General features: G+C 45.8%; 1 protein-coding gene across 3 annotated transcripts in view; it reads left to right on the top strand.

Annotated features, from left to right (window-relative positions):
- LOC121571062 (SH3 domain-containing protein 19-like) overlaps positions 1-23,778 on the top strand; it is a 54,232-nt gene that overhangs the window by 17,524 nt on the left and 12,930 nt on the right. For all 3 annotated transcript variants that reach the window (XM_041882303.2, XM_041882306.2, XM_041882305.2), the window contains 4 exons: positions 3,629-3,812; positions 4,202-5,416; positions 18,720-18,939; positions 21,358-21,649. In XM_041882303.2, the coding sequence (XP_041738237.1) occupies positions 3,629-3,812; positions 4,202-5,416; positions 18,720-18,939; positions 21,358-21,649 (1,911 nt within the window). The remainder of the gene's footprint in view (positions 1-3,628; positions 3,813-4,201; positions 5,417-18,719; positions 18,940-21,357; positions 21,650-23,778) is intronic.

The following is a 23,778-nucleotide window of genomic DNA, read 5'->3' on the forward strand; positions in this document are numbered from 1 at the left end:
CCATCTAGATGTGTGAAAGTTAGTGTATAAGCTAATGATCCATCATGTATGACATTCCTGGGAGTGTGTAAACTTACATTTTGTATTACCATATCATTTTTGTATGTTCTCTATAGTTATGTACTTGAAAATGTATCAATTGACCAATTCGGCACATTTGGGCAGACTTGATACAAAATAGTCCAGTATTGCAGTGCTTCACTGGATCAATCTGAAACTTTGCACACACACTGCTGCCATCTAGTGACCAAAATCCAAATTGCACCTAAACTGCAATATTATATTGTGGCCTTTCTCTTGCATTTCAAATATATAGAAATGCATGTTTTTTTGTTTGTATTATCTTTTACCAGATCTAATGTGTTATATTCTCCTACATTAATTTTACATTTCCACAAACGTCAAAGTGTTTCCTTTCAAATGGTATCAAGAATATGCATATCCTTGCTTCAGGTCCTGTTAGATTTGGGTATGTAATTTTAGGTGAAAATTGGAAAAAAGGGTCCGATCCTTAAGAGGTTTTAATATGATGATGGACACCCACGTCATCTTCTTTAATATGACGATGGACACCCACGTCATCTTCTTTAATATGATGATGGACACCCACGTCATCTTCTTTAATATGATGATGGACACCCACGTCATCTTCTTTAATATGATGATGGACACCCACGTCATCTTCTTTAATATGACGATGGACACCCACGTCATCTTCTTTAATATGATGATGGACACCCACGTCATCTAATTTAATATTATGGACACCTGTTGTGGACATTTTAGTACTGAGAGAGACATAGACAACTATTCAAGCAATCATCTTTATTTAACATTGATGAATTATTGCAATAATGAAGCCGTCGACCGCACACTCTGAATCTGTGTTGCCGAGAGCTTAACTAATAATGAAAAAACAGAGATCTTTTATAGGAGACCTCTAAATGCTTAGTCAAGGCTGGTTCCACCCCTCCCATGCAGATTGGGGGCACCATAAGACACTTTGGGTTCATCTCCTGGTCGTCTGCCTCTGGTGTTATTTTAAACCCCACCTCGTCTTAGTTTCCCAGATGCCAGGATAATTAGGAATACTGAGGCCTGTGTTCTGCTCCTCCAGGCTATCTCTATCTGGTTAAACATACACCACATCTTGTCTATGGAATGCAGGCTGTAAATCAGCTCAAGCTATCTCTAGTGACCATACGCCCAGATTAGCTGCAGGGAGTTAAGAGTGGAGACCATGAAACACAGCCTTAGTAGAACAGACATGTCTTACTGTTTGTTAAGTAAATCATTGTTAAATATCCAACAAATGAGGTAAATTCGTAATTTTTCTGTCACACATCCCACGTCATTTTCTTTAATATGATGATGGACACCCACGTCATCTTCTTTGATATGACGATGGACACCCACGTAATTTTCTTTAATATGATGATGGACACCCACGTAATTTTCTTTAATATGATGATGGACACCCACGTCATCTTCTTTAATATGATGATGGACACCCACGTCATCTTCTTTAATATGACGATGGACACCCACGTCATCTTCTTTAATATGATGATGTAGCCATGAGAACACTCAGGATGATAATGACCAGTATTATAAACACATCGATTTAGGGGGAGGTCCTTGAGAGTTCCTCCTTTGATTCTAACACAAGACTGCTACATGATTGGTTAATATAGAACGGTGGGTAGGCTGTATGTAAAATATAAATGACGTTTGTACATGGACAGGAGAAGATGAATCATGTCTGGAAAACCATGGGATTTGTCTAAATAAGACAAACTAGTTTTCAGCTGCTTGATAAGGAACAATGGAGTATCGTAAATGATCTTCAAAACAAGTCTGTAGGCTCTGGAAAATATATGTGAAGAGATGCATTCTCTGAGAACCACGAGTGTAAGCGAATTTGCATATCAGTCATCTGTCATCACGTTTATATTGCTTTCTGCCTATTTCAGCAAATCTGCTATTCTGTCTCCGCATGTTGCTTTTGTTAGTAAGTGTTATAGTAGTACTATACTGATTTATTAAAGTTTAAACTAGGATGTGTTGTTAAGACCTCATCAGCCTGGTTATGAGTTAGCATAGGTCATAGGTCATTAGTTATCCAATTAATATAGGTCATAGGTCATTAGTTATCCAATTAATATAGGTCATAGGTCATTAGTTATCCAATTAATATAGGTCATAGTCATTACTTATCCAATTAATATAGGTCATAGGTCATTAGTTATCCAATTAATATAGGTCATAGTCATTAGTTATCCAATTAATATAGGTCATAGTCATTAGTTATCCAATTAATATAGGTCATAGTCATTAGTTATCCAATTAATATAGGTCATAGTCATTAGTTATCCAATTAATATAGGTCATAGTCATTAGTTATCCAATTAATATAGTTCATAGGTCATTAGTTATCCAATTAATATAGGTCATAGTCATTAGTTATCCAATTAATATAGGTCATAGGTCATTAGTTATCCAATTAATATAGGTCATAGTCATTAGTTATCCAATTAATATAGGTCATAGTCATTAGTTATCCAATTAATATAGGTCATAGGTCATTAGTTATCCAATTAATATAGGTCATAGTCATTAGTTATCCAATTAATATAGGTCATAGTCATTAGTTATCCAATTAATATAGGTCATGGTCATTAGTTATCCAATTAATATAGGTCATAGTCATTAGTTATCCAATTAATATAGGTCATAGTCATTAGTTATCCAATTAATATAGGTCATAGTCATTAGTTATCCAATTAATATAGGTCATAGGTCATTAGTTATCCAATTAATATAGGTCATAGGTCATTAGTTATCCAATTAATATAGGTCATAGTCATTAGTTATCCAATTAATATAGGTCATAGTCATTAGTTATCCAATTAATATAGGTCATAGTCATTAGTTATCCAATTAATATAGGTCATAGGTCATTAGTTATCCAATTAATATAGGTCATAGTCATTAGTTATCCAATTAATATAGGTCATAGTCATTAGTTATCCAATTAATATAGGTCATAGTCATTAGTTATCCAATTAATATAGGTCATAGTCATTAGTTATCCAATTAATATAGGTCATAGTCATTAGTTATCCAATTAATATAGGTCATAGTCATTAGTTATCCAATTAATATAGGTCATAGTCATTAGTTATCCAATTAATATAGGTCATAGTCATTAGTTATCCAATTAATATAGGTCATAGGTCATTAGTTATCCAATTAATATAGGTCATAGGTCATTAGTTATCCAATTAATATAGGTCATAGTCATTAGTTATCCAATTAATATAGGTCATAGGTCATTAGTTATCCAATTAATATAGGTCATAGTCATTAGTTATCCAATTAATATAGGTCATAGTCATTAGTTATCCAATTAATATAGGTCATAGTCATTAGTTATCCAATTAATATAGTTCATAGGTCATTAGTTATCCAATTAATATAGGTCATAGTCATGGGTTCTGAGTCATTCATACTTTTGATGAATATTTCCCTCCCTCCTTCCCTCCTCCTTCCTCCTTCCCTCCTTCCCTCCTCCCCCCCTCCTTCCCTCCTTCCCTCCTTCCCTCCCTCCCTCCCTCCCTCCCTCCAGCCCCCTCCTTCTTATGACGAGGTGATTAGAGAGAAGAGTCAGGTCCAGGTGTTGCCTCCCTCCTCCTCTTCCTCCTCCCCCCGACGCTCTGTCTCCACAACTACCATCGCCACGCAGACCGACGCCGGACTAGAATTCTCAGCAGCGGCCCACGGCCACGCCCCCAACCAGAGACGCTCTGTGGGTAAGAGAGGGGCGAGGAGAGAGCAGTGGGGGCTGCTGAGGGGAGGACGGCTCATAGTAATGTCTGGAACGGAGCGAATGGAATGACATGGAAACCCATGTGTTTGATGTATCTGATACCATTCCACTGATTCCACTCCAGCCATTACCACGAGCCCGCCCTCCCCAAATGAAGGTGACACCAGCCTCCTGTGGGAGAGAGGGGTTGTTTAGGGTGAGGAATTGTACATTAGGAAAGTGTGAGGTATAAAATGTGACAGTGCTGCTTTTGGTTTTAATGCTGTGCTGCTCTGTTCCAAGACACATTAGCTGAAAGGGACACAATAAAGAATGGTTATTATTAGAATTATTAGTATTATTAGATAATGTGTGAATATAATGTGTTTGTAGCCAGGAGACCTCCCTTTAAAGCCAAACCTTCGCACACTGATGACACGACGTCACACGCTGATGACACGACGTCGCACGCTGATGACACGACGGGTGCTGCTACTGTTGACTCACTCATCTTCCTAGAAGACAGTCCAGCACTACACACACACACTCACACCGTCACACACACCGAGGAGACCAGACCAACAGTGTTTCACTATGAACTCTTGACCTCTGATCCTTTCTCACCTCTGACCTCTGCCTCTGGCAGCCAGACCGACCAATGGGGGCAGTCCTCCTTCGTCCTGCCTCCTCATTCCACTATTGTCTTGACGACGCCCTCCGACCCTCCTCTGCCCCATAACCAGCCCAGGCCACGTCCTCGCACAAAGAATAGCCTTCGACCAATCAGGAGAGAGGTCAAAGTTCAGACCCTGGTGAGGCTGGGACAGACAGGAAGTGAGGTCACAGAGAACCAAGAGGTGAGTCATCAGGGGGGAAAGTACCTTCAGGAGCTCCTAGACGCCTTCAGCTCCGACGATTGGGGCTTCCCTGATCACCATAGCAACGACAAAGTAGAGAGCGACTTGAGAGCAGAAGAAGAGGAGGAGGAGGAGGAGGAAGATATGAGAGCCAGGATACAAGAGGACCATGGTAACCATGCCGACAGTGACCAAGGAGATGGAGCTTTTCTAGGGGGTGGTAGACCTGAACCCCGCCCCCGAATCCAAGCACCCCCCAAACCGGCCCCGCCCGTCACCCCGAAACCCTCCCTCGCTGCCAAGACCTCCCGCAAAGGATTATGGGAAGATGGAGGCTCGATGGCGATAGACGTGAACTTGACTGTTGATACGGTTACCACCTCCCAATCCACACCCTCTCTCCCCTCTCCCAAACCTACCGAGGCCCCCTCAACTACCCCTGCCCTTAGTCCTGTTCCTATTACAACTCCAAGTACCCCTGTCCCCGCACCCCGACCCCTGCTCCCTGGAAAGCCCCCCTCTGAACCCCAAAGACCAGACCCCCAGGTGGGGCAGACAGAGGGGGCCCCCCCAAGACCTCCAGTAGCACCCAGGAGCAACGGGGCCGTAGTACCCCAGGAGAGAAGCACTGTGGTCGGCCAGCCAACACCAGCGTTACCCCTTAAACCCTCCATAGACCTCCACAGCACCAACACTAGACCAAGTGTGCGTCAGAAGTCCACTGCCGTGTCATCATCCCGTAGAGCGAGTGGTAAGTGTGTGTGTGTGTAGTGTGTGTGTGTAGTGTGTAGTGTGTAGTGTGTGCAGTGTGCAGTGTGCAGTGTGCAGTGTATTAAGCACTAAGCTTAATGGCTCATGGCTGCAGTACAATGAAGGCAGTTAAGGCAGCCATAGGCCGTGTTCACGTGCGAGTCGCAACTCTGAAATTTCCGACTTGCTAACTGGGTGTAGTTATACAGTGCAGTGTTCGTCCAGTTAGCTAGGGAGGAATTTTCGGAGTTTCCTAGTTCCGACTAGCACGTGAACGCGGTTTTAGAATAGGCCTTAGTCGGGAGTTCGTCACATGATAATCCCGGGTTCTCATGCCTTATTGCTTTTAGAAAAGGTTTGCCAACATATTAAAAAAAGATGAATGACATGTTTTCATTAATTCGATTTTAATGAGTAAATGTATTTTATTTTACCCTTCCACCAGACAATATAGTCCGGGGAAAAGACAGTTGTTAGTTCTGAGATTCAGAAGTTGCTAACCAAACAGGCTAGTCGTTCACTCTATTTGCAACGGTTGCTATGCTAAACAAATCATTGGCATGTTGCTATGCAGGCTAGCTCCTTCTCCTCTGCTAGCTAGCCAACTAAAGCTAACACACAATCACATCAAGCAGCTGAAAGGACAGCAAACTATGTGCACTTTCATTTGTTTTTACCTTTGTTTCTGTAGCCATTCCTTTGGATATATCCGTTTTATAATGATCCTGATAAATGAATTCAACCTGGCTCAGAGAAGCTGTCAGTCTCCTCACGTTGATATGCGTGGCACAGTGTAGACCGTCTGCCTCGCCACAGGTCGGCGAGGCAGTGTCATGAGCACTCTCTCTCCCTGGTAGCAACATTAATTGCATTCAATTATCTTCCACTCTGCTCACCTCCCTCTCTCTACTCAGCCTAACTAGCTCCACCTGCCCTGCTCTGCTCTTGTTACCTGGCCAGCTGCACTGCATTTCCCACTCACCATCCTCACCTTGCCTCACTCTGTTCTAATTACTCTGCCAGCTGAACTGCATTTCCCCACTACCTCTCCCAGTATATCAAGCCCTGGTTTTCAGCCAAGCCCTGTCAGATCGTCTTCAAACCCGGACCAGTAACCTGCCTGTCTGCGCTCTGACTCCTGTTTGTGATACCGATCCTTTCTTGACTGCCTCCTTGTTCTACTGCCCCGTCTATCCCAACCTGCCTTCTGGACCTCGACTACTCTCCGATCTTCAGCCCCTCCGGTAACTCGTTTCTGCCTTCTGTCTCTCACCACGATATTTGCCCAGCCCTGTTCTGTACTTCTGCCTGCCATTCATATTGCTGTTGTGTGTGTGTTCCCCCAGGTCTCCGACCACCAGATGAGCGTGCCCAGACGTTTCACCACCCTCGGCCCGATACGCCGCTCCATCACTGGGGAACACACACACTAAGCACTTGGACTGGACACCCCCGGACATTTGGTGACCCCGGAGCACAGGTACCCACAGGAGGACCCTGAAAGACCCCTGACACCCCTGGGACTCCTCTTCCCGCCTGTAACCTTGAATAAAGAACTCTGAATTTGAACTTGCGCTCTTGGGTCCTCTTCTGTTCGTGACAGAACGATCTGAACATCATGGACCCAGCGCACTCCCTGACCACGATGGAGGAAGAGCCAGAGAGGACTGCCCTACAGCGACTGGAACGCTCTGAGGGAGACATAAATCGGATGGCTGGCGACATCGCTTCCCTTCTCCAGCTATTCAACCAGCAGCAACAACAGTTCCAACTGCAGCAACAACAGCTAGCCCAAGCCCTGCAACTACTCTCAAGCCCGGCTACTCCACCTGCACCCCCCCTGGTCCTTTTGTTCCTGTACCACCGATACTCCTTCATCCCTCCGCTGGAGGTCCCAATGCTGCAGGCCCGGCAGTGCTGCCACCAGATCCCCACGCTCCTGAACCAAGGATTGGGAACCCGGAACGTTTGATGGCAACCAGAAGCAAGTAAGACCATTCTTGAGCAGCTGCCGTATCCAGTTTGCACTACAGCCCAGGACTTTCTCAACAGAGGGAGCCAAGGTGGGGTATGTCATCACACATCTCACCGGTCGAGCTCGGGTTGTGGGGAACGGCGGAATTCGACCGGCAAACCCCCAGCCTGTGCCTCCTTCAGTGCCTTTGAGGAGGAGATGTTAAAGGTCTTTGACCTAGGCTCGCCAACAGCCGAAGCGTCACAAGCTCTGCTCACCATCCGTCAGGGCAATCGGACAGTGGCAGACTTCTCCATTGACTTTCGTACCCTGACCAGTCAAAGCTCGTTTAACCCAGAGGCACTGGTGCAAGCCTTCCTCCATAGCCTGGCGGACTATATCAGGGACGAGCTTGTTTCCCATGACCCGCCCTCAACGCTTGATGCCGCCATTGACCTTGCCGTTCGCGTTGACCGCCGTATACAGACCCGGAGGAGGGAGAAGGGCCGTCTCAGTCAACCTGCCATCCGTACTCGGGTCGATACCGCTTCTGTCCAGCCCCTGCCTGTCAAGTCCCATAGCCAACTCAATCAGCCTGAGCCCATGGAGATTGGCCGTGCCTCTCTGACTCCCGAGGAGCGTCGGGCGCCGTCTAAGCTCCAACCTTTGCCTCTACTGTGGTGGCGAGAATCACCGTGTCGCTACTTGTCCGGCAAAAGCCGCAGCTCACCAGGTGTAGGGGAGATCCGGGTGAGCTCAACAAGCCTTCAGTCTCCCTCCATCCGAAAGACCCTGCTTCATCTCCGCCTTCAGCTTTCTGACAAGACTCATACATTGGCCGCCCTTGTGGATTCCGGAGCCGAAGCAAACATCATGGACCCTGAGCTTGCACAGCAACTGGGCGTGAACCATCATCAACTGACACAACCCATTCCTGCACGAGCCCTGGATGGGCATCATCTTGGCACTGTCACTCATATCTCCGCCCCTGTGACAATCCTGCTGTCAGGAAACCACCAGGAGTCCATCCAGTTTCACCTCCTACACTCACCTGGCCAACCACTCATTCTTGGATACCCGTGGCTCCGTCAGCACAACCCCCCACATCGACTGGGAGACAGGAACAGTCCGTGAGTGGGGAAGGAGTTGTCACCAGACCTGTTTAAGGGGGGCCACCCTGCCCGTTCACCGGGAAGGATCTAGCGCTACCTCCGACATATCCAATGTTCCGGCCTGTTACCACAGCCTGAAAGAGGTGTTCAACAAATCCAAGGCGACATCTCTACCCCCCACACAGACCCTATGACTGCGCGATTGATCTCCTGCCTGGCACAGCACCTCCCAAGGGTCGTCTGTATTCACTGTCAGCCCCGGAAAGAAAGGCCATGGAGGACTACATTAATGACTCTCTTGCCTCCGGGATAATTAGACCGTCGTCTTCCCTCGCAGGAGCGGGATTCTTCTTTGTCGGCAAGAAGGACGGTTCTCTTCGTCCATGCATAGATTACCGGGGTCTGAACGACATCACGGTTAAGAATCGCTACCCACTGCCCTTACTTTCGTCTGTCTTCGAACTGCTGCAGGGAGCCACTGTATTCACTAAGCTGGACCTTCGCAATGCCTACCATCTGGTGCGGATGAGGGAGGGAGACGAATGGAAGACAGCGTTCAACACACCAACCGGCCACTATGAATATCTCGTCATGCCCTTCGGCCTCACCAATGCCCCAGCAGTTTTTCAAGCCCTAGTGAATGATATCCTCAGGGACATGCTAAATACGTTCGTATTTGTGTACCTTGACGATATTTTAATATTCTCAAAGACTCTGTCAGAACACACGCACCACGTCCGGTTGGTCCTGCGCCGCCTGCTGGAGAACTCTCTTTCGTGAAGGCAGAGAAGTGCGAGTTCCATGCCAAGACCGTTTCATTCCTGGGGTATGTGGTGACCGAGGGCAGCATTCAGATGGATCTCACGAAGGTGTCGGCTGTCACTTCCTGGCCAGTTCCTGAGTCTCGGAAGAAATTGCAACAGTTCCTGGGCTTTGCCAACTTTTATAGGAGATTCATCAGAAACTATAGCACAGTGGCTGCACCCTCACGGCGCTAACCAGCACTAAACAACCGTACCAATGGACATCAGCTGCTGATAAGGCCTTCAATATCCTCAAGACATGTTTCACTTCTGCTCCCATCCTCCAGATGCCAGATGCAGCAAGGCAGTTTGTGGTGGAGGTAGATGCTTCGGACGTGGGAGTGGGTGCAGTGCTTTCTCAAAGAGCAGCTGAGGATGGCAAGATGCACCCCTGTGCCTTCTACTCCCGTCGGCCAACCCCTGCCGAATGCAACTACGACATTGGGAACCGCGAGCTGTTGGCTGTCAAGCTCGCCCTTGAAGAATGGCGGCACTGGTTAGAGGGGTCAAAGGAACCATTCGTAGTGTGGACAGACCACAAGAACCTGGAGTATATCCAAACAGCCAGGAGGCTGAACTCCCGTCAACAGCGGTGGTCTCTGTTCTTTAGCGCTTCAATTTCACGCTCTCCTACCGCCCGGGATCTCGCAACATCAAACCTGATGCTCTTTCCCGGATGTTTCAGAAGGACGAGACCACCGCCATGACAGCTCCCATTCTTCCCAGCCACTTGGTCGTAGCGGCCCTCACCTGGGAGATCGAGAAGCAGGTCATGGAGGCTCTTCGGGACCAGCCAGGTCCAAGCACCAGCGCCCCAACCGTCTGTTTGTTCCAGCAAATCTCAGGTCACCTGTGATTCAGTGGGGGCACGAATCCTGTCTGGCCTGTCATCCCGGCATCACTGCACCCTTCATCTGGTCCGCCAGCGGTTCTGGTGGCGGGGGATGAGACGGATGTCCGAGAATTCATCCGAGCTTGTCCCACTTGTAACCGAAACAAGACTCCCAACCAGCCTCCTGCTGGGTTGCTGCAACCCCTACTCATACCCAAGAGGCCCTGGTCCCACGTTTCACTGGACTTTGTTACGGGCCTTCCGCCCTCTGACGGACACACAGTCATCCTTACCATTGTTGACCGCTTTAGTAAGATGACCCACTTCGTGCCCCTTCCCAAACTACCCTCTGCTAAAGAGACCTCCCAGGTGGTCCTGGAACATGTGTTTCGTATCCATGGCCTACCCCAGGATATAGTGTCAGACCGGGGCCCGCAATTCTCAGCAACCTTTTGGAAGGAATTCTGTCATCTCCTTGGGGCCACCGCCAGCCTATCGTCTGGATTCCACCCCGCAGTCAAACGGCCAGACTGAACGCATGAACCAGGAGCTGGAGAAGGCACTGAGGTGTGTGGCTTCCCAAAATCCCCGGGCCTGGGCTCAACACCTGCTCTGGGTGGAATATGCCCATAATTCACTCACCAGTTCCTCCACCGGGCTCTCCCCCTTTCAGTGTGTCTACGGGTATCAACCTCCACTGTTTGCCAGCCAGGAGGCGGATGCCACCTGTCCGTCTGCTCTTGCGTATGCCCGCCGCTGCCGCCGCACTTGGGCCCAGGCTCGCACTGTGCTCCTGAAGTCTGGAACCAGCTACGCCGTCGGTGCCAACCGACGGAGGACCCCAGCACCTACTTACCGGGTTGGTCAGAAGGTCTGGCTGTCTGCCCGGGATCTGCCGCTGCGGGTTGTATCACGAAGGCTGGCCCCTCGCTTCATTGGTCCTTTTCCTGTGCAGAAAGTCATCAGTCCAACGGCGGTCCGACTTCAGTTGCCCGCTTCCATGCGGGTCCACCCCACCTTCCACGTCTCCAAGGTCAAGCCGGTCCATGAAAGTCCCCTGGTCCCTGCAGCTCCGGCGCCACCTCCTCCGCGCCTCGTAGATGGCGGTCCTGTCTTCACCGTCCCGGCGGCTGCTCCGCTCTAGGCGAAGGGGTAGGGGTCTCCAGTACCTCGTTGATTGGGAGGGATATGGTCCAGAGGAGAGGACCTGGATCCCGGCCAGGAGGATAGTGGACCGGACCCTTATCACTGACTTCCACCGACTACATCCTGATCAGCCTGCAATCCGTAGGGGCCGTCCAAGAGGGGTTCCTAGCCGTCCGGCCCGCCCTGCTCCTGTCTCAGTGCCTGTCCTGTCTCCCGACCGTGACCCTCCAGCTCCTTCTGAGGATGAGGAGATTCACTCGGACCGCTCGGAGGAGTTCTGACCCGCCGCCTGCTCCCCTCCACCCTCCCGGCATGATGTTGTTCTTGGGACTTCTGGGGCCGTCCCTTGGAGGGGGGTCCTGTCATGAGCACTCTCTCTCCCTGGTAGCAACATTAATTGCATTCAATTATCTTCCACTCTGCTCACCTCCCTCTCTCTACTCAGCCTAACTAGCTCCACCTGCCCTGCTCTGCTCTTGTTACCTGGCCAGCTGCACTGCATTTCCCACTCACCATCCTCACCTTGCCTCACTCTGTTCTAATTACTCTGCCAGCTGAACTGCATTTCCCCACTACCTCTCCCAGTATATCAAGCCCTGGTTTTCAGCCAAGCCCTGTCAGATCGTCTTCAAACCCGGACCAGTAACCTGCCTGTCTGCGCTCTGACTCCTGTTTGTGATACCGATCCTTTCTTGACTGCCTCCTTGTTCTACTGCCCCGTCTATCCCAACCTGCCTTCTGGACCTCGACTACTCTCCGATCTTCAGCCCCCTCCGGTAACTCGTTTCTGCCTTCTGTCTCTCACCACGATATTTGCCCAGCCCTGTTCTGTACTTCTGCCTGCCATTCATATTGCTGTTGTGTGTGTGTGTTCCCCCAGGTCTCCGACCACCAGATGAGCGTGCCCAGACGTTTCACCACCCTCGGCCCGATACGCCGCTCCATCACTGGGGAACACACACACTAAGCACTTGGACTGGACACCCCCGGACATTTGGTGACCCCCGGAGCACAGGTACCCACAGGAGGACCCTGAAAGACCCCTGACACCCCTGGGACTCCTCTTCCCGCCTGTAACCTTGAATAAAGAACTCTGAATTTGAACTTGCGCTCTTGGGTCCTCTTCTGTTCGTGACAGGCAGACGGCTTTGGTTTATACAAACCTCATCTGTTCAAACCAAATGCCAGGGGAAATAATATGTAGAGACATTTTTTGCAGGGGAAAATAATTGGCTGCTGTGCTGTGGGACAGTGGATAAGCATTGATCCATCTAATGGAACTGTTAACAGGCATTACATGGAGAATGCAGGGATTATTTATTATTACTGTTCAGTTTTTCCACAATTCCTGACATTTAATCCTAGTAAAAATTCCCTGTCTTAGGTCAGTTAGGATCACCACTTTATTTTAAGAATGTGAAATGTCAGAATAATAGTAGAGAGAATGATTTATTTCAGCTTTTATTTCTTTCGTCACATTCCCAGACATTTTCTATAGTATTGAGGTCAGGGCTTTGTGATGGCCACTCCAAAACCTTGACTTTGTTGTCCTTAAGCCATTTTGCCACAACTTTGGAAGTATGCTTGGGGTCATTGTCCATTTGGAAGACCCATTTGCGACCAAGCTTTAACTTCCTGACTGATGTCTTGAGATGTTGCTTCAATATATCCACATAATTTTCCTTCCTCATGATGCCATCTATTTTGTGAATTGCACCAGTCCCTCCTGAAGCAAAGCACCCCCACAGCATGATGCTGACACCCCCGTGCTTCACGGTTGGGATGGTGTTCTTCGGCTTGCAGGCAACCCACTTTTTCCTCCAAACATAACGATGGTCATTATGGCCAAACAGTTCTATTTTTGTTTCATCAGACCAGAGGAAATTTCTCCAAAAAGTACGATCTTTGTCCCCATGTGCAGTTGCAAACCGTAGTCTGGCTTTTTTATGGCGGTTTTGGAGCAGTGGCTTCTCCCTTGCTGAGTGGCCTTTCAGGTTATGTCGATATAGGACTCGTTTTACTGGGGATATGGATACTTTTGTACCGGTTTCCTCCAGCATCTTCACAAGGTCCTTTGCTGTTGTTCTGGGATTGATTTGCACTTTTCGCACCAAAGTACGTTCATCTCTAGGAGACAGAACGCGTCTCATTCCTGAGCGGTATGACGGCTTCGTGGTCCCATGGTGTTTATACTTGCGTACTATTGTTTGTACAGATGAACGTGGTACCTTTAGGCGTTTGGAAATTGCTCCCAAGGATGAACCAGACTTGTGGAGGTCTACCATTTTCTTTCTGAGGTCTTGGCTGATTTCTTTTGATTTTCCCATGATGTCAAGCAAAGAGGCACTGAGTTTGAAGGTAGGCCTTGAAATACATCCACAGGTACACCTCCAATTGACTCAAATGATGTCAATTAGCCTATCAGAAGCTTCTAATGCCATGACATCATTTTCTGGAATTTTCCAAGCTGTTTAAAGGCACAGTCAACTTAGTGTATGTAAACTTCTGACTCACTGGAATTGTGATACAGTGAATTATAAGTGAAATAATCTGTCTGTAAACAATTGTTGGAAAAATTACTTGTGTCATGCACAAAGTAGAGGTCCTAACCGACTTGCCAAAACTATAGTTTGTTATCAAGAAATTTGTGGAGTGGTTGAAAAACAAGTTTTAATGACTTCAACCTAAGTGTATGTAAACTTCTGACTTCAACTGTATTATATATACTACAGTGGGGGAAAAGTATTTAGTCAGCCACCAATTGTGCAAGTTCTCCCACTTAAAAAGATGAGAGAGGCCTGTAATTTTCATCATAGGTACACGTCAACTATGACAGACAAATTGAGATTTTTTTTCTCCAGAAAATCACATTGTAGGATTTTTAATGAATTTATTTGCAAATTATGGTGGAAAATAAGTATTTGGTCACCTACAAACAAGCAAGATTTCTGGCTCTCACAGACCTGTAACTTCTTTAAGAGGCTCCTCTGTCCTCCACTCGTTACCTGTATTAATGGCACCTGTTTGAACTTGTTATCAGTATAAAAGACACCTGTCCACAACCTCAAACAGTCACACTCCAAACTCCACTATGGTCAAGACCAAAGAGCTGTCAAAGGACACCAGAAACAAAATTGTAGACCTGCACCAGGCTGGGAAGACTGAATCTGCAATAGGTAAGCAGCTTGGTTTGAAGAAATCAACTGTGGGAGCAATTATTAGGAAATGGAAGACATACAAGACCACTGATAATCTCCCTCGATCTGGGGCTCCACGCAAGATCTCACCCCGTGGGGTCAAAATGATCACAAGAACGGTGAGCAAAAATCCCAGAACCACACGGGGGGACCTAGTGAATGACCTGCAGAGAGCTGGGACCAAAGTAACAAAGCCTACCATCAGTAACACACTACGCCGCCAGGGACTCAAATCCTGCAGTGCCAGACGTGGCCCCCTGCTTAAGCCAGTACATGTCCAGGCCCGTCTAAAGATTGCTAGAGTGCATTTGGATGATCCAGAAGAGGATTGGGAGAATGTCATATGGTCAGATGAAACCAAAATAGAACTTTTTGGTAAAAACTCAACTCGTCGTGTTTGGAGGACAAAGAATGCTGAGTTGCATCCAAAGAACACCATACCTACTGTGAAGCATGGGGGTGGAAACATCATGCTTTGGGGCTGTTTTTCTGCAAAGGGACCAGGACGACTGCTCCGTGTTAAGGAAAGAATGAATGGGGCCATGTATCGTGAGATTTTGAATGAAAACCTCCTTCCATCAGCAAGGGCATTGAAGATGAAACGTGGCTGGGTCTTTCAGCATGACAATGATCCCAAACACACCGCCCGGGCAACGAAGGAGTGGCTTCGTAAGAAGCATTTCAAGGTCCTGGAGTGGCCTAGCCAGTCTCCAGATCTCAACCCCATAGAAAATCTTTGGAGGGAGTTGAAAGTCCATGTTGCCCAGCGACAGCCCCAAAACATCACTGCTCTAGAGGAGATCTGCATGGAGGAATGGGCCAAAATACCAGCAACAGTGTGTGAAAACCTTGTGAAGACTTACAGAAAACGTTTGACCTGTGTCATTGCCAAGAAAGGGTATATAACAAAGTATTGAGAAACTTTTCTTATTGACCAAATACATATTTTCCACCATAATTTGCAAATAAATTCATAAAAAATCCTGCAATGTGATTTTCTGGATTTTTCTTTCTCATTTTGTCTGTCATAGTTGACGTATACCTATGATGAAAATTACAGGCCTCTCTCATCTTTTTAAGTGGGAGAACTTGCACAATTGGTGGCTGACTAAATACTTTTTTCCCCCACTGTAGTTTGTTCTTCTTTGTAGCAGAACACATATCCTTGAGCGGTTTAACAAAGAGGCTGTGTGTGTGTGAATCACAAGTCTGTCTCAGCCTCCCCCCTAACGGTTCCTCACATGAATCACAGCTTGTTATGTTAAACAATCTATATCAGTACAGCACAAACCTATTATGTTTAATCATTAATGTATTCTTTCTAAGCTAAGCATCACATCTAGTTATAAGAAAATAGATCCCCACACATGTGTTGTAGTAGTGTGATAATGTTAGCTAGCTTGTGTTGTAGTTGTGTGACAACGTTAGCTAGCTTGTGTTGTAGTTGTGTGACAACGTTAGCTAGCTTGTGTCGTAGTAGTGTGACAACGTTAGCTAGCTTGTGCTGTAGTAGTGTAACAACGTTAGCTAGCTTGTGTTGTAGTAGTGTGACAACGTTAGCTAGCTTGTGTCGTAGTAGTGTGACAACGTTAGCTAGCTTGTGCTGTAGTAGTGTGACAACGTTAGCTAGCTTGTGTTTTAGTAGTGTGATAATGTTAGCTAGCTTGTGTCGTAGTAGTGTGACAACTTTCGCTAGCTTGTGTTGTAGTTGTGTGACAACGTTAGCTAGCTTGTGTTGTAGTTGTGTGACAACGTTAGCTAGCTTGTGTTGTAGTTGTGTGACAACGTTAGCTAGCTTGTGTTGTAGTTGTGTGACAACGTTAGCTAGCTTGTGTCGTAGTAGTGTGACAACGTTAGCTAGCTTGTGTTGTAGTTGTGTGACAACGTTAGCTAGCTTGTGTTGTAGTTGTGTGACAACGTTAGCTAGCTTGTGTTGTAGTTGTGTGACAACGTTAGCTAGCTTGTGTTGTAGTTGTGTGACAACGTTAGCTAGCTTGTGTTGTAGTTGTGTGACAACGTTAGCTAGCTTGTGTTGTAGTTGTGTGACAACGTTAGCTAGCTTGTGTCGTAGTAGTGTGACAACGTTAGCTAGCTTGTGTTGTAGTAGTGTGACAACGTTAGCTAGCTTGTGTTGTAGTTGTGTGACAACGTTAGCTTGCTTGTGTTGTAGTTGTGTGACAACGTTAGCTAGCTTGTGTCGTAATAGTGTGACAACGTTAGCTAGCTTGTGCTGTAGTAGTGTGACAACGTTAGCTAGCTTGTGCTGTAGTAGTGTGACAACGTTAGCTAGCTTGTGTTGTAGTTGTGTGACAACGTTAGCTAGCTTGTGTCGTAGTAGTGTGACAACGTTAGCTAGCTTGTGTTGTAGTTGTGTGACAACATTAGCTAGCTTGTGTTGTAGTTGTGTGACAACGTTAGCTAGCTTGTGTTGTAGTTGTGTGACAAAGTTAGCTAGCTTGTGTTGTAGTTGTGTGACAACGTTAGCTAGCTTGTGTCGTAGTAGTGTGACAACGTTAGCTAGCTTGTGTTGTACTTGTGTGACAACGTTAGCTAGCTTGTGTTGTAGTTGTGTGACAACGTTAGCTAGCTTGTGTTGTAGTTGTGTGACAACGTTAGCTAGCTTGTGTTGTAGTTGTGTGACAACGTTAGCTAGCTTGTGTCGTAGTAGTGTGACAACGTTAGCTAGCTTGTGTTGTAGTTGTGTGACAACGTTAGCTAGCTTGTGTTGTAGTTGTGTGACAACGTTAGCTAGCTTGTGTTGTAGTTGTGTGACACCGTTAGCTAGCTTGTGTTGTAGTTGTGTGACAACGTTAGCTAGCTTGTGTTGTAGTTGTGTGACACCGTTAGCTAGCTTGTGTTGTAGTTGTGTGACAACGTTAGCTAGCTTGTGTTGTAGTTGTGTGACAACGTTAGCTAGCTTGTGTTGTAGTTGTGTGACAAAGTTAGCTAGCTTGTGTTGTAGTTGTGTGACAACGTTAGCTAGCTTGTGTCGTAGTAGTGTGACAACGTTAGCTAGCTTGTGTTGTACTTGTGTGACAACGTTAGCTAGCTTGTGTTGTAGTTGTGTGACAACGTTAGCTAGCTTGTGTTGTAGTTGTGTGACAACGTTAGCTAGCTTGTGTTGTAGTTGTGTGACAACGTTAGCTAGCTTGTGTCGTAGTAGTGTGACAACGTTAGCTAGCTTGTGTTGTAGTTGTGTGACAACGTTAGCTAGCTTGTGTTGTAGTTGTGTGACAACGTTAGCTAGCTTGTGTTGTAGTTGTGTGACACCGTTAGCTAGCTTGTGTTGTAGTTGTGTGACAACGTTAGCTAGCTTGTGTTGTAGTTGTGTGACACCGTTAGCTAGCTTGTGTTGTAGTTGTGTGACAACGTTAGCTAGCTTGTGTTGTAGTTGTGTGACAACGTTAGCTAGCTTGTGTTGTAGTTGTGTGACAATTGCGACAGCGGCTGCAGCAGCTGTTATAAACGTCAAGGTGGATGTTGTTGCTAATTTGATAGCATCACCCTTTTCAAGATGAACTTTCAGACTTTGTTTACAAATTATCATCATCTGATGAGTGGCAATGTTTTTTGTTTGCAGCTCGCTTGCTGTTAGCTATCTCTTCGAAATAATGACTATGAAACACTGTTGCATTTAAACTGTAGATCACCGGTTAGTGTGATGAACGTGATAAAATATATTTACAATGGGAAGTAATAGCTGGTTTGTTAATTTCATTTTGGAAATGTAATGGTTGTGCATTTGTGTTGTTCTGATTTCATGGGGCCTAATGGAGTGAATGGGATGCTTATTCTGTAACATTATTTGATGCTGTGTGCTGTCTGTCAGCTGTGTTTGACCACAACTGGCTGTCCTTCAGCGCTCTCCTTGATGTATTGGAAGATTGTTGGTCCTGCTGAAGGTCCCTCCTTCAGCGCTCTCCTTGATGTATTGGAAGGTTGTTGGTCCTGCTGAAGGTCATAGGTCACGCTACTGTCATGGAGTTGTTTTCATCCTCAAACATGGGTTTTCTCTTTATATAGGATTGTCAGAGAAAGTGTGAGCGTGCTAATTTGTTACGCAACCCACCATGTAAAGCAAAAAATGCCATGATTGTGCGTAAACATAACTACTAGTGTGTGTGTGTGTCATTCAGTTTCCTGTGGGAACCTCAAGTTATCTACATAACTGTTACCTGTGACTGTAATGGCATGTACTAAAAGCAGACATTTTCTCTCACTAACAGTGAGTGTTTATTAACCCTCTCCTCTTCTCTCCAGTGCCCCTGCCTGCGTCCGGACTAGCTGTACCTGAGAACAGGAGACCCTCTCTGGTCTCTAAACCCTCCGTCCAAACCCCCATACCCACATCCCCAGTACCCCTGACCCCAGCCGTAGCTCCATCCCCAGTGGGTCCTAGACCCCCAGTCTTACCCTCAGCTCCAGCCCAAAAGAAAACCCCACTGGTCTCCTCAGAGTGTGAGCCTCCTCTTCCTCCTCGGTAAGTGTGTGTCTGTGTCCTGGACTCCTGATAGACTTAGCTTGTAACTGCTCTCCGGTAGAAACATACAATACTAATAAAATAGTTTATACCACAGCATTGTTGAATACTCCTTTCTGATTGGCTAGAAGGGCATTCTAGAATGGACATTAAAACCAAATATTGGGACAGTTGGAAAAGATATCGGGACACCTTGCAATCATGACGCAATATATATGTTTTATTGTTACATACACCGGATAGGTACAGTGAAATGTGTTGTTTTACAGGGTCGGCCATAGTAGTACGGAGCAAATTAGGGTTAAGTGCCTTGCTCAAGGGCACATCGACAGATGTTCCACCTTGTCGGCTTGGGTATTTCAACCAGCGACCTTAGGCTACCTGCCACCCTATAATATGCGCCTACACATGCAGACCCTACTTGCTACAAAGTTACAGAAAGCTAAACCAACAACCACACAAACCGAAATTTGACACATTGTAAACGCAGGTCCAACGAAGGAAAACGTAGCTAGCTAGCATTGATTTGTTTTTGCAGAGACATATTTTTTTGGAGTATCTGATGACCTAATGTGGTGAGTTAAGAACAGGAATTTCTCCGGTCCCTAAGTGGCGCCATGCTGTCAAATCCTCCCACATGAAATGTCTAGTTTGACCAGCTGGTTTCAGCAACTGATGTTTTTGAATTCGGTTGTCATATTGGCAGGTTTGCTAGCAACAAACTATTTAGCTAGCTTCTAGCCTAGCGTTTGATATTTACATTTACATTTACATTTTAGTCATTTAGCAGACGCTCTTATCCAAAGTGACTTACAGTTAGTGCATACATTATTATTATTATTTTATTTTTATTTTATTTTATACTGGCCCCCCGTGGGAATCGAACCCACAACCCTGGCGTTGCAAACGCCATGCTCTACCAACTGAGCTACAACTGAGCGGTGTCCTCGTAAAGAACGGTGTTGAGCGTCCTGACGAGCAGGCACTATGCCGGGCTACATCGGGCATCATCAGCCCATTGTTATGGATGTGGCCGAATGAATGTCAATAGAAAACAGCTTAAACAAATGCAAATGCGGCTACTTTGCTGTTATTCTGGCTGCAGAGGTCGTGACTGTGTTAGCCGTAGCTAGTTGGCTAGCAAGGGATAAGAATATATAGAAAAACTGGGTGGTGTCCTTAAATATAGAACTAAAAGAATGAACAACTGGGTGGTGTCCTTAAATATAGAACTAATAGAATGAACAACTGGGTGGTGTCCTTAAATATAGAACTAAAAGAATGAACAACTGGGTGGTGTCCTTAAATATAGAACTAATAGAATGAACAACTGGGTGGTGTCCTTAAATATAGAACTAATAGAATGAACAACTGGGTGGTGTCCTTAAATATAGAACTAATAGAATGAACAACTGGGTGGTGTCCTTAAATATAGAACTAATAGAATGAACAACTGGGTGGTGTCCTTAAATATAGAACTAATAGAATGAACAACTGGGTGGTGTCCTTAAATATAGAAGTAATATAATGAACAACTGGGTGGTGTCCTTAAATATAGAACTAATAGAATGAACAACTGGGTGGTGTCCTTAAATATAGAACTAATAGAATGAACAACTGGGTGGTGTCCTTAAATATAGAACTAATAGAATGAACAACTGGGTGGTGTCCTTAAATATAGAACTAATAGAATGAACAACTGGGTGGTGTCCTTAAATATAGAACTAATAGAATGAACAACTGGGTGGTGTCCTTAAATATAGAACTAATAGAATGAACAACTGGGTGTTGTCCTTAAATATAGAACTAATAGAATGAACAACTGGGTGGTGTCCTTAAATATAGAACTAATAGAATGAACAACTGGGTGGTGTCCTTAAATATAGAACTAATAGAATGAACAACTGGGTGGTGTCCTTAAATATAGAACTAATAGAATGAACAACTGGGTGGTGTCCTTAAATATAGAACTAATAGAATGAACAACTGGGTGGTGTCCTTAAATATAGAACTAATAGAATGAACAACTGGGTGGTGTCCTTAAATATAGAACTAATAGAATGAACAACTGGGTCCTTAAATATAGAACTAATTGAATGAACGATTAGCATCCAAAAGATGAGAAAGTATGAATTCTCTTCTAAAATGAAAAAATATCAACGGCAAATTTTAATTTCTACCGGTAAATGTGTGTTTTAGTATTGTTTTATTTGATAACTGTGGTATCAGGATAAACGCCTCCTCTGTAGTCCGCTGCGTCGTCCATTATTTCCAAGGTAATGTACAGAACGGCGGCGTTTATCCCTAACATAATAGCTATGAACATCTCTATTTATATATTCCAGACCCCACACACACTCTTACCCTCTCTCTCTCTCCCTCCTCTCCTCTCCTGCACACTCTCTCTGTGTGTGTCAGACCCCAGGGACTGTTTAAGATGCTCCCTCTCCGACCCCCTCCCATAAAGACTGTTAATGGTCGACACCCACCTCTCCAGGCTGTCTCCACCTCCTCTACCACATCATCCAATCAGCCACCCCCTCCCCAGGCTGTAGCCACCCCCTCTACCACATCAGCCAATCAACAGGCTGTCCCTGGCCCCTCCACCACTCCATCAGCAAATCAGCCGCAGGGTCAGAGGGCACCAAAGAAAGGCCCCCCTCTACCCCTCCGACCCAAGCCTGGACACCCCCTGTACAAGAGCTACATGGTAAACACAAACATCTACTTTGGCTATACACTGGCTTTACTATATACAGTGCATTCGGAAAGTATTCAGACCCCTTGACTTTTTCCACATTTTGTTACGTTACAGCCTTATTCTAAAACGGATGAAATGTTTTTTTTCCCTCGTCAGTCTACACACAACACCCCAAAAATGACAAAGCAAAAACAGGGTTTTAGAAATTCTAGCAATTTTTTTACAAATAAAAAACGTAAATATCACATTTACATAAGTATTCAGACCCTTTACTCAGTACTTTGTTGAAGCACCTTTGGCAGTGATTACAGCCTCGAGTCTTCTTGGGTATGACACTACAAGCTTGGCACACCTGAATTTGGGGAGTTTCTCCCATTCTTCTCTGCAGATCCTCTCAAGCTCTGTCAGGTTGGATGGGGAGCGTCGCTGCACAGCTATTTTCAGGTCTCTCCAGAGATGTTAGATTGGGTTCAAGTCCATGCTCTGGCTGGGCCACTCAAGGACATTCAGAGACTTGTCCCGCAGCCACTCCTACGTTGTCTTGGCTGTGTGCTTAGGGTCGTTGTCCTGTTGGAAGGTGAACCTTCTCCCCGGTCTGAGGTCCTGAGCGCTCTGGAGCAGGTTTTCATCAAGGATCTCTCTATACTTTGCTCCGTTCATCTTTCCCTCGAGCCTGACTAGTCTCCCAGTCCCTGCCGCTGAAAAACATCCCCACAGTGTGATGCTGCCACCACCATGCTTCACCGTAGGGATGGTGTCAGGTTTCCTCCAGACGTGACGCTTGGCAATCAGGCCAAAGAGTTCAATCTTGGTTTCATCAGACCAGAGAATCTTGTTTCTCATGGTCTGAGACTCCTTTAGGTGCCTTTTGGCAAACTCCAAGCGGGCTGTCATGTGCATTTTACTGAGGAGTGGCTTCCGTCTGGCCACTCTACCATAAAGGCCTGATTGGTGGAGTGCTGCAGAGATGGTTGTCCTTCTGGAAAGTTCTCCCATCTCCACAGAGGAACTCTGGAGCTCTGTCAGAGTGACCATCAGGTTCTTGGTCACCTCCCTGACCAAGGCCCTTCTCTCCCGATTGCTCAGTTTGGCCGGGCGGCCAGCTCTAGGAAGAGTCTTGGTGGTTCCAAACTTCTTCCATTTAAGAATGATGGAGGCCACTGTGTTCTTGGGGACCTTCAATGCTGCAGACATTTTTTTGTACCCTTCCCCAGATCTGTGCCTCGACACAATACTGTCTCGGAGCTCTACAGACAATTCCTTCGACCTTATGGCTTGGTTTTTCTGTCAACTGTGGGACCTTATAAAGAAAGGTGTGTGCCTTTCCAAATAATGTCAAATCAATGGTATGGACTCCAAGTTGTAGAAACATCTCAAGGATGATCAATGGAAACAGGGTGCACCTGGGCTCAATTTGAGTCTCATAGCAAAGGTTCTGAATACTTATCTAAATAAGGTGTTTCTGTTTTTTATTTTTAAAACATTAGCAAAAATGTCTAAAAACCTGTTTCGCTTTGTCATTATGGGGTATTGATAAGGATTTTTATTTATCTAATCCATTTTCAAAGTACAAAGTGCAGATAGATCCTTGATGAAAACCTGCTCCAGAGCACTCAGGACCTCAGATTGGGGTGAAGGTTCACCTTCCAACAGGACAACGACCCTAAGCACACAGCCAAGACAACGCAGGAGTGGCTTTGGGACAAGTCTCTGAATGTCCTTGAGTGGCCCAGCCAGATCCCGGACTTGACCCAGATCGAACATCTCTGTAGAGACCTGAAAATAGCTGTGCAGCGACGCTCCCCATCCAACCTGACAGAGCTTGAGAGGATCTGCAGAGAAGAATGGGAGAAACTCCCCAAATACAGGTGTGCCAAGCTTGTAGCGTCATACCCAAGAACACTCAAGGCTGTAATCGCTGTCAAAGGTGCTTCAACAAAGTACTGAGTAAAGGGTCTGAATACTTATGTAAATGTGATATTTCAGTTTTTATTTGTAATACATTTGAGAAGTAAAATCGAAAAACCTGTTTTTGTTTTGACATTATGGGGTATTGTGTGTAGATTGATGAGGGGAAAAAAACAACTTAATCCATTTTAGAATAAGGCTGTAACCTAACAAAATGTGGAAAAAGTCAA

The sequence above is a fragment of the Coregonus clupeaformis genome, unplaced genomic scaffold (assembly GCF_020615455.1).
Source record: "Coregonus clupeaformis isolate EN_2021a unplaced genomic scaffold, ASM2061545v1 scaf0059, whole genome shotgun sequence".
Classification (NCBI taxonomy): Eukaryota; Metazoa; Chordata; class Actinopteri; order Salmoniformes; family Salmonidae; genus Coregonus; species Coregonus clupeaformis.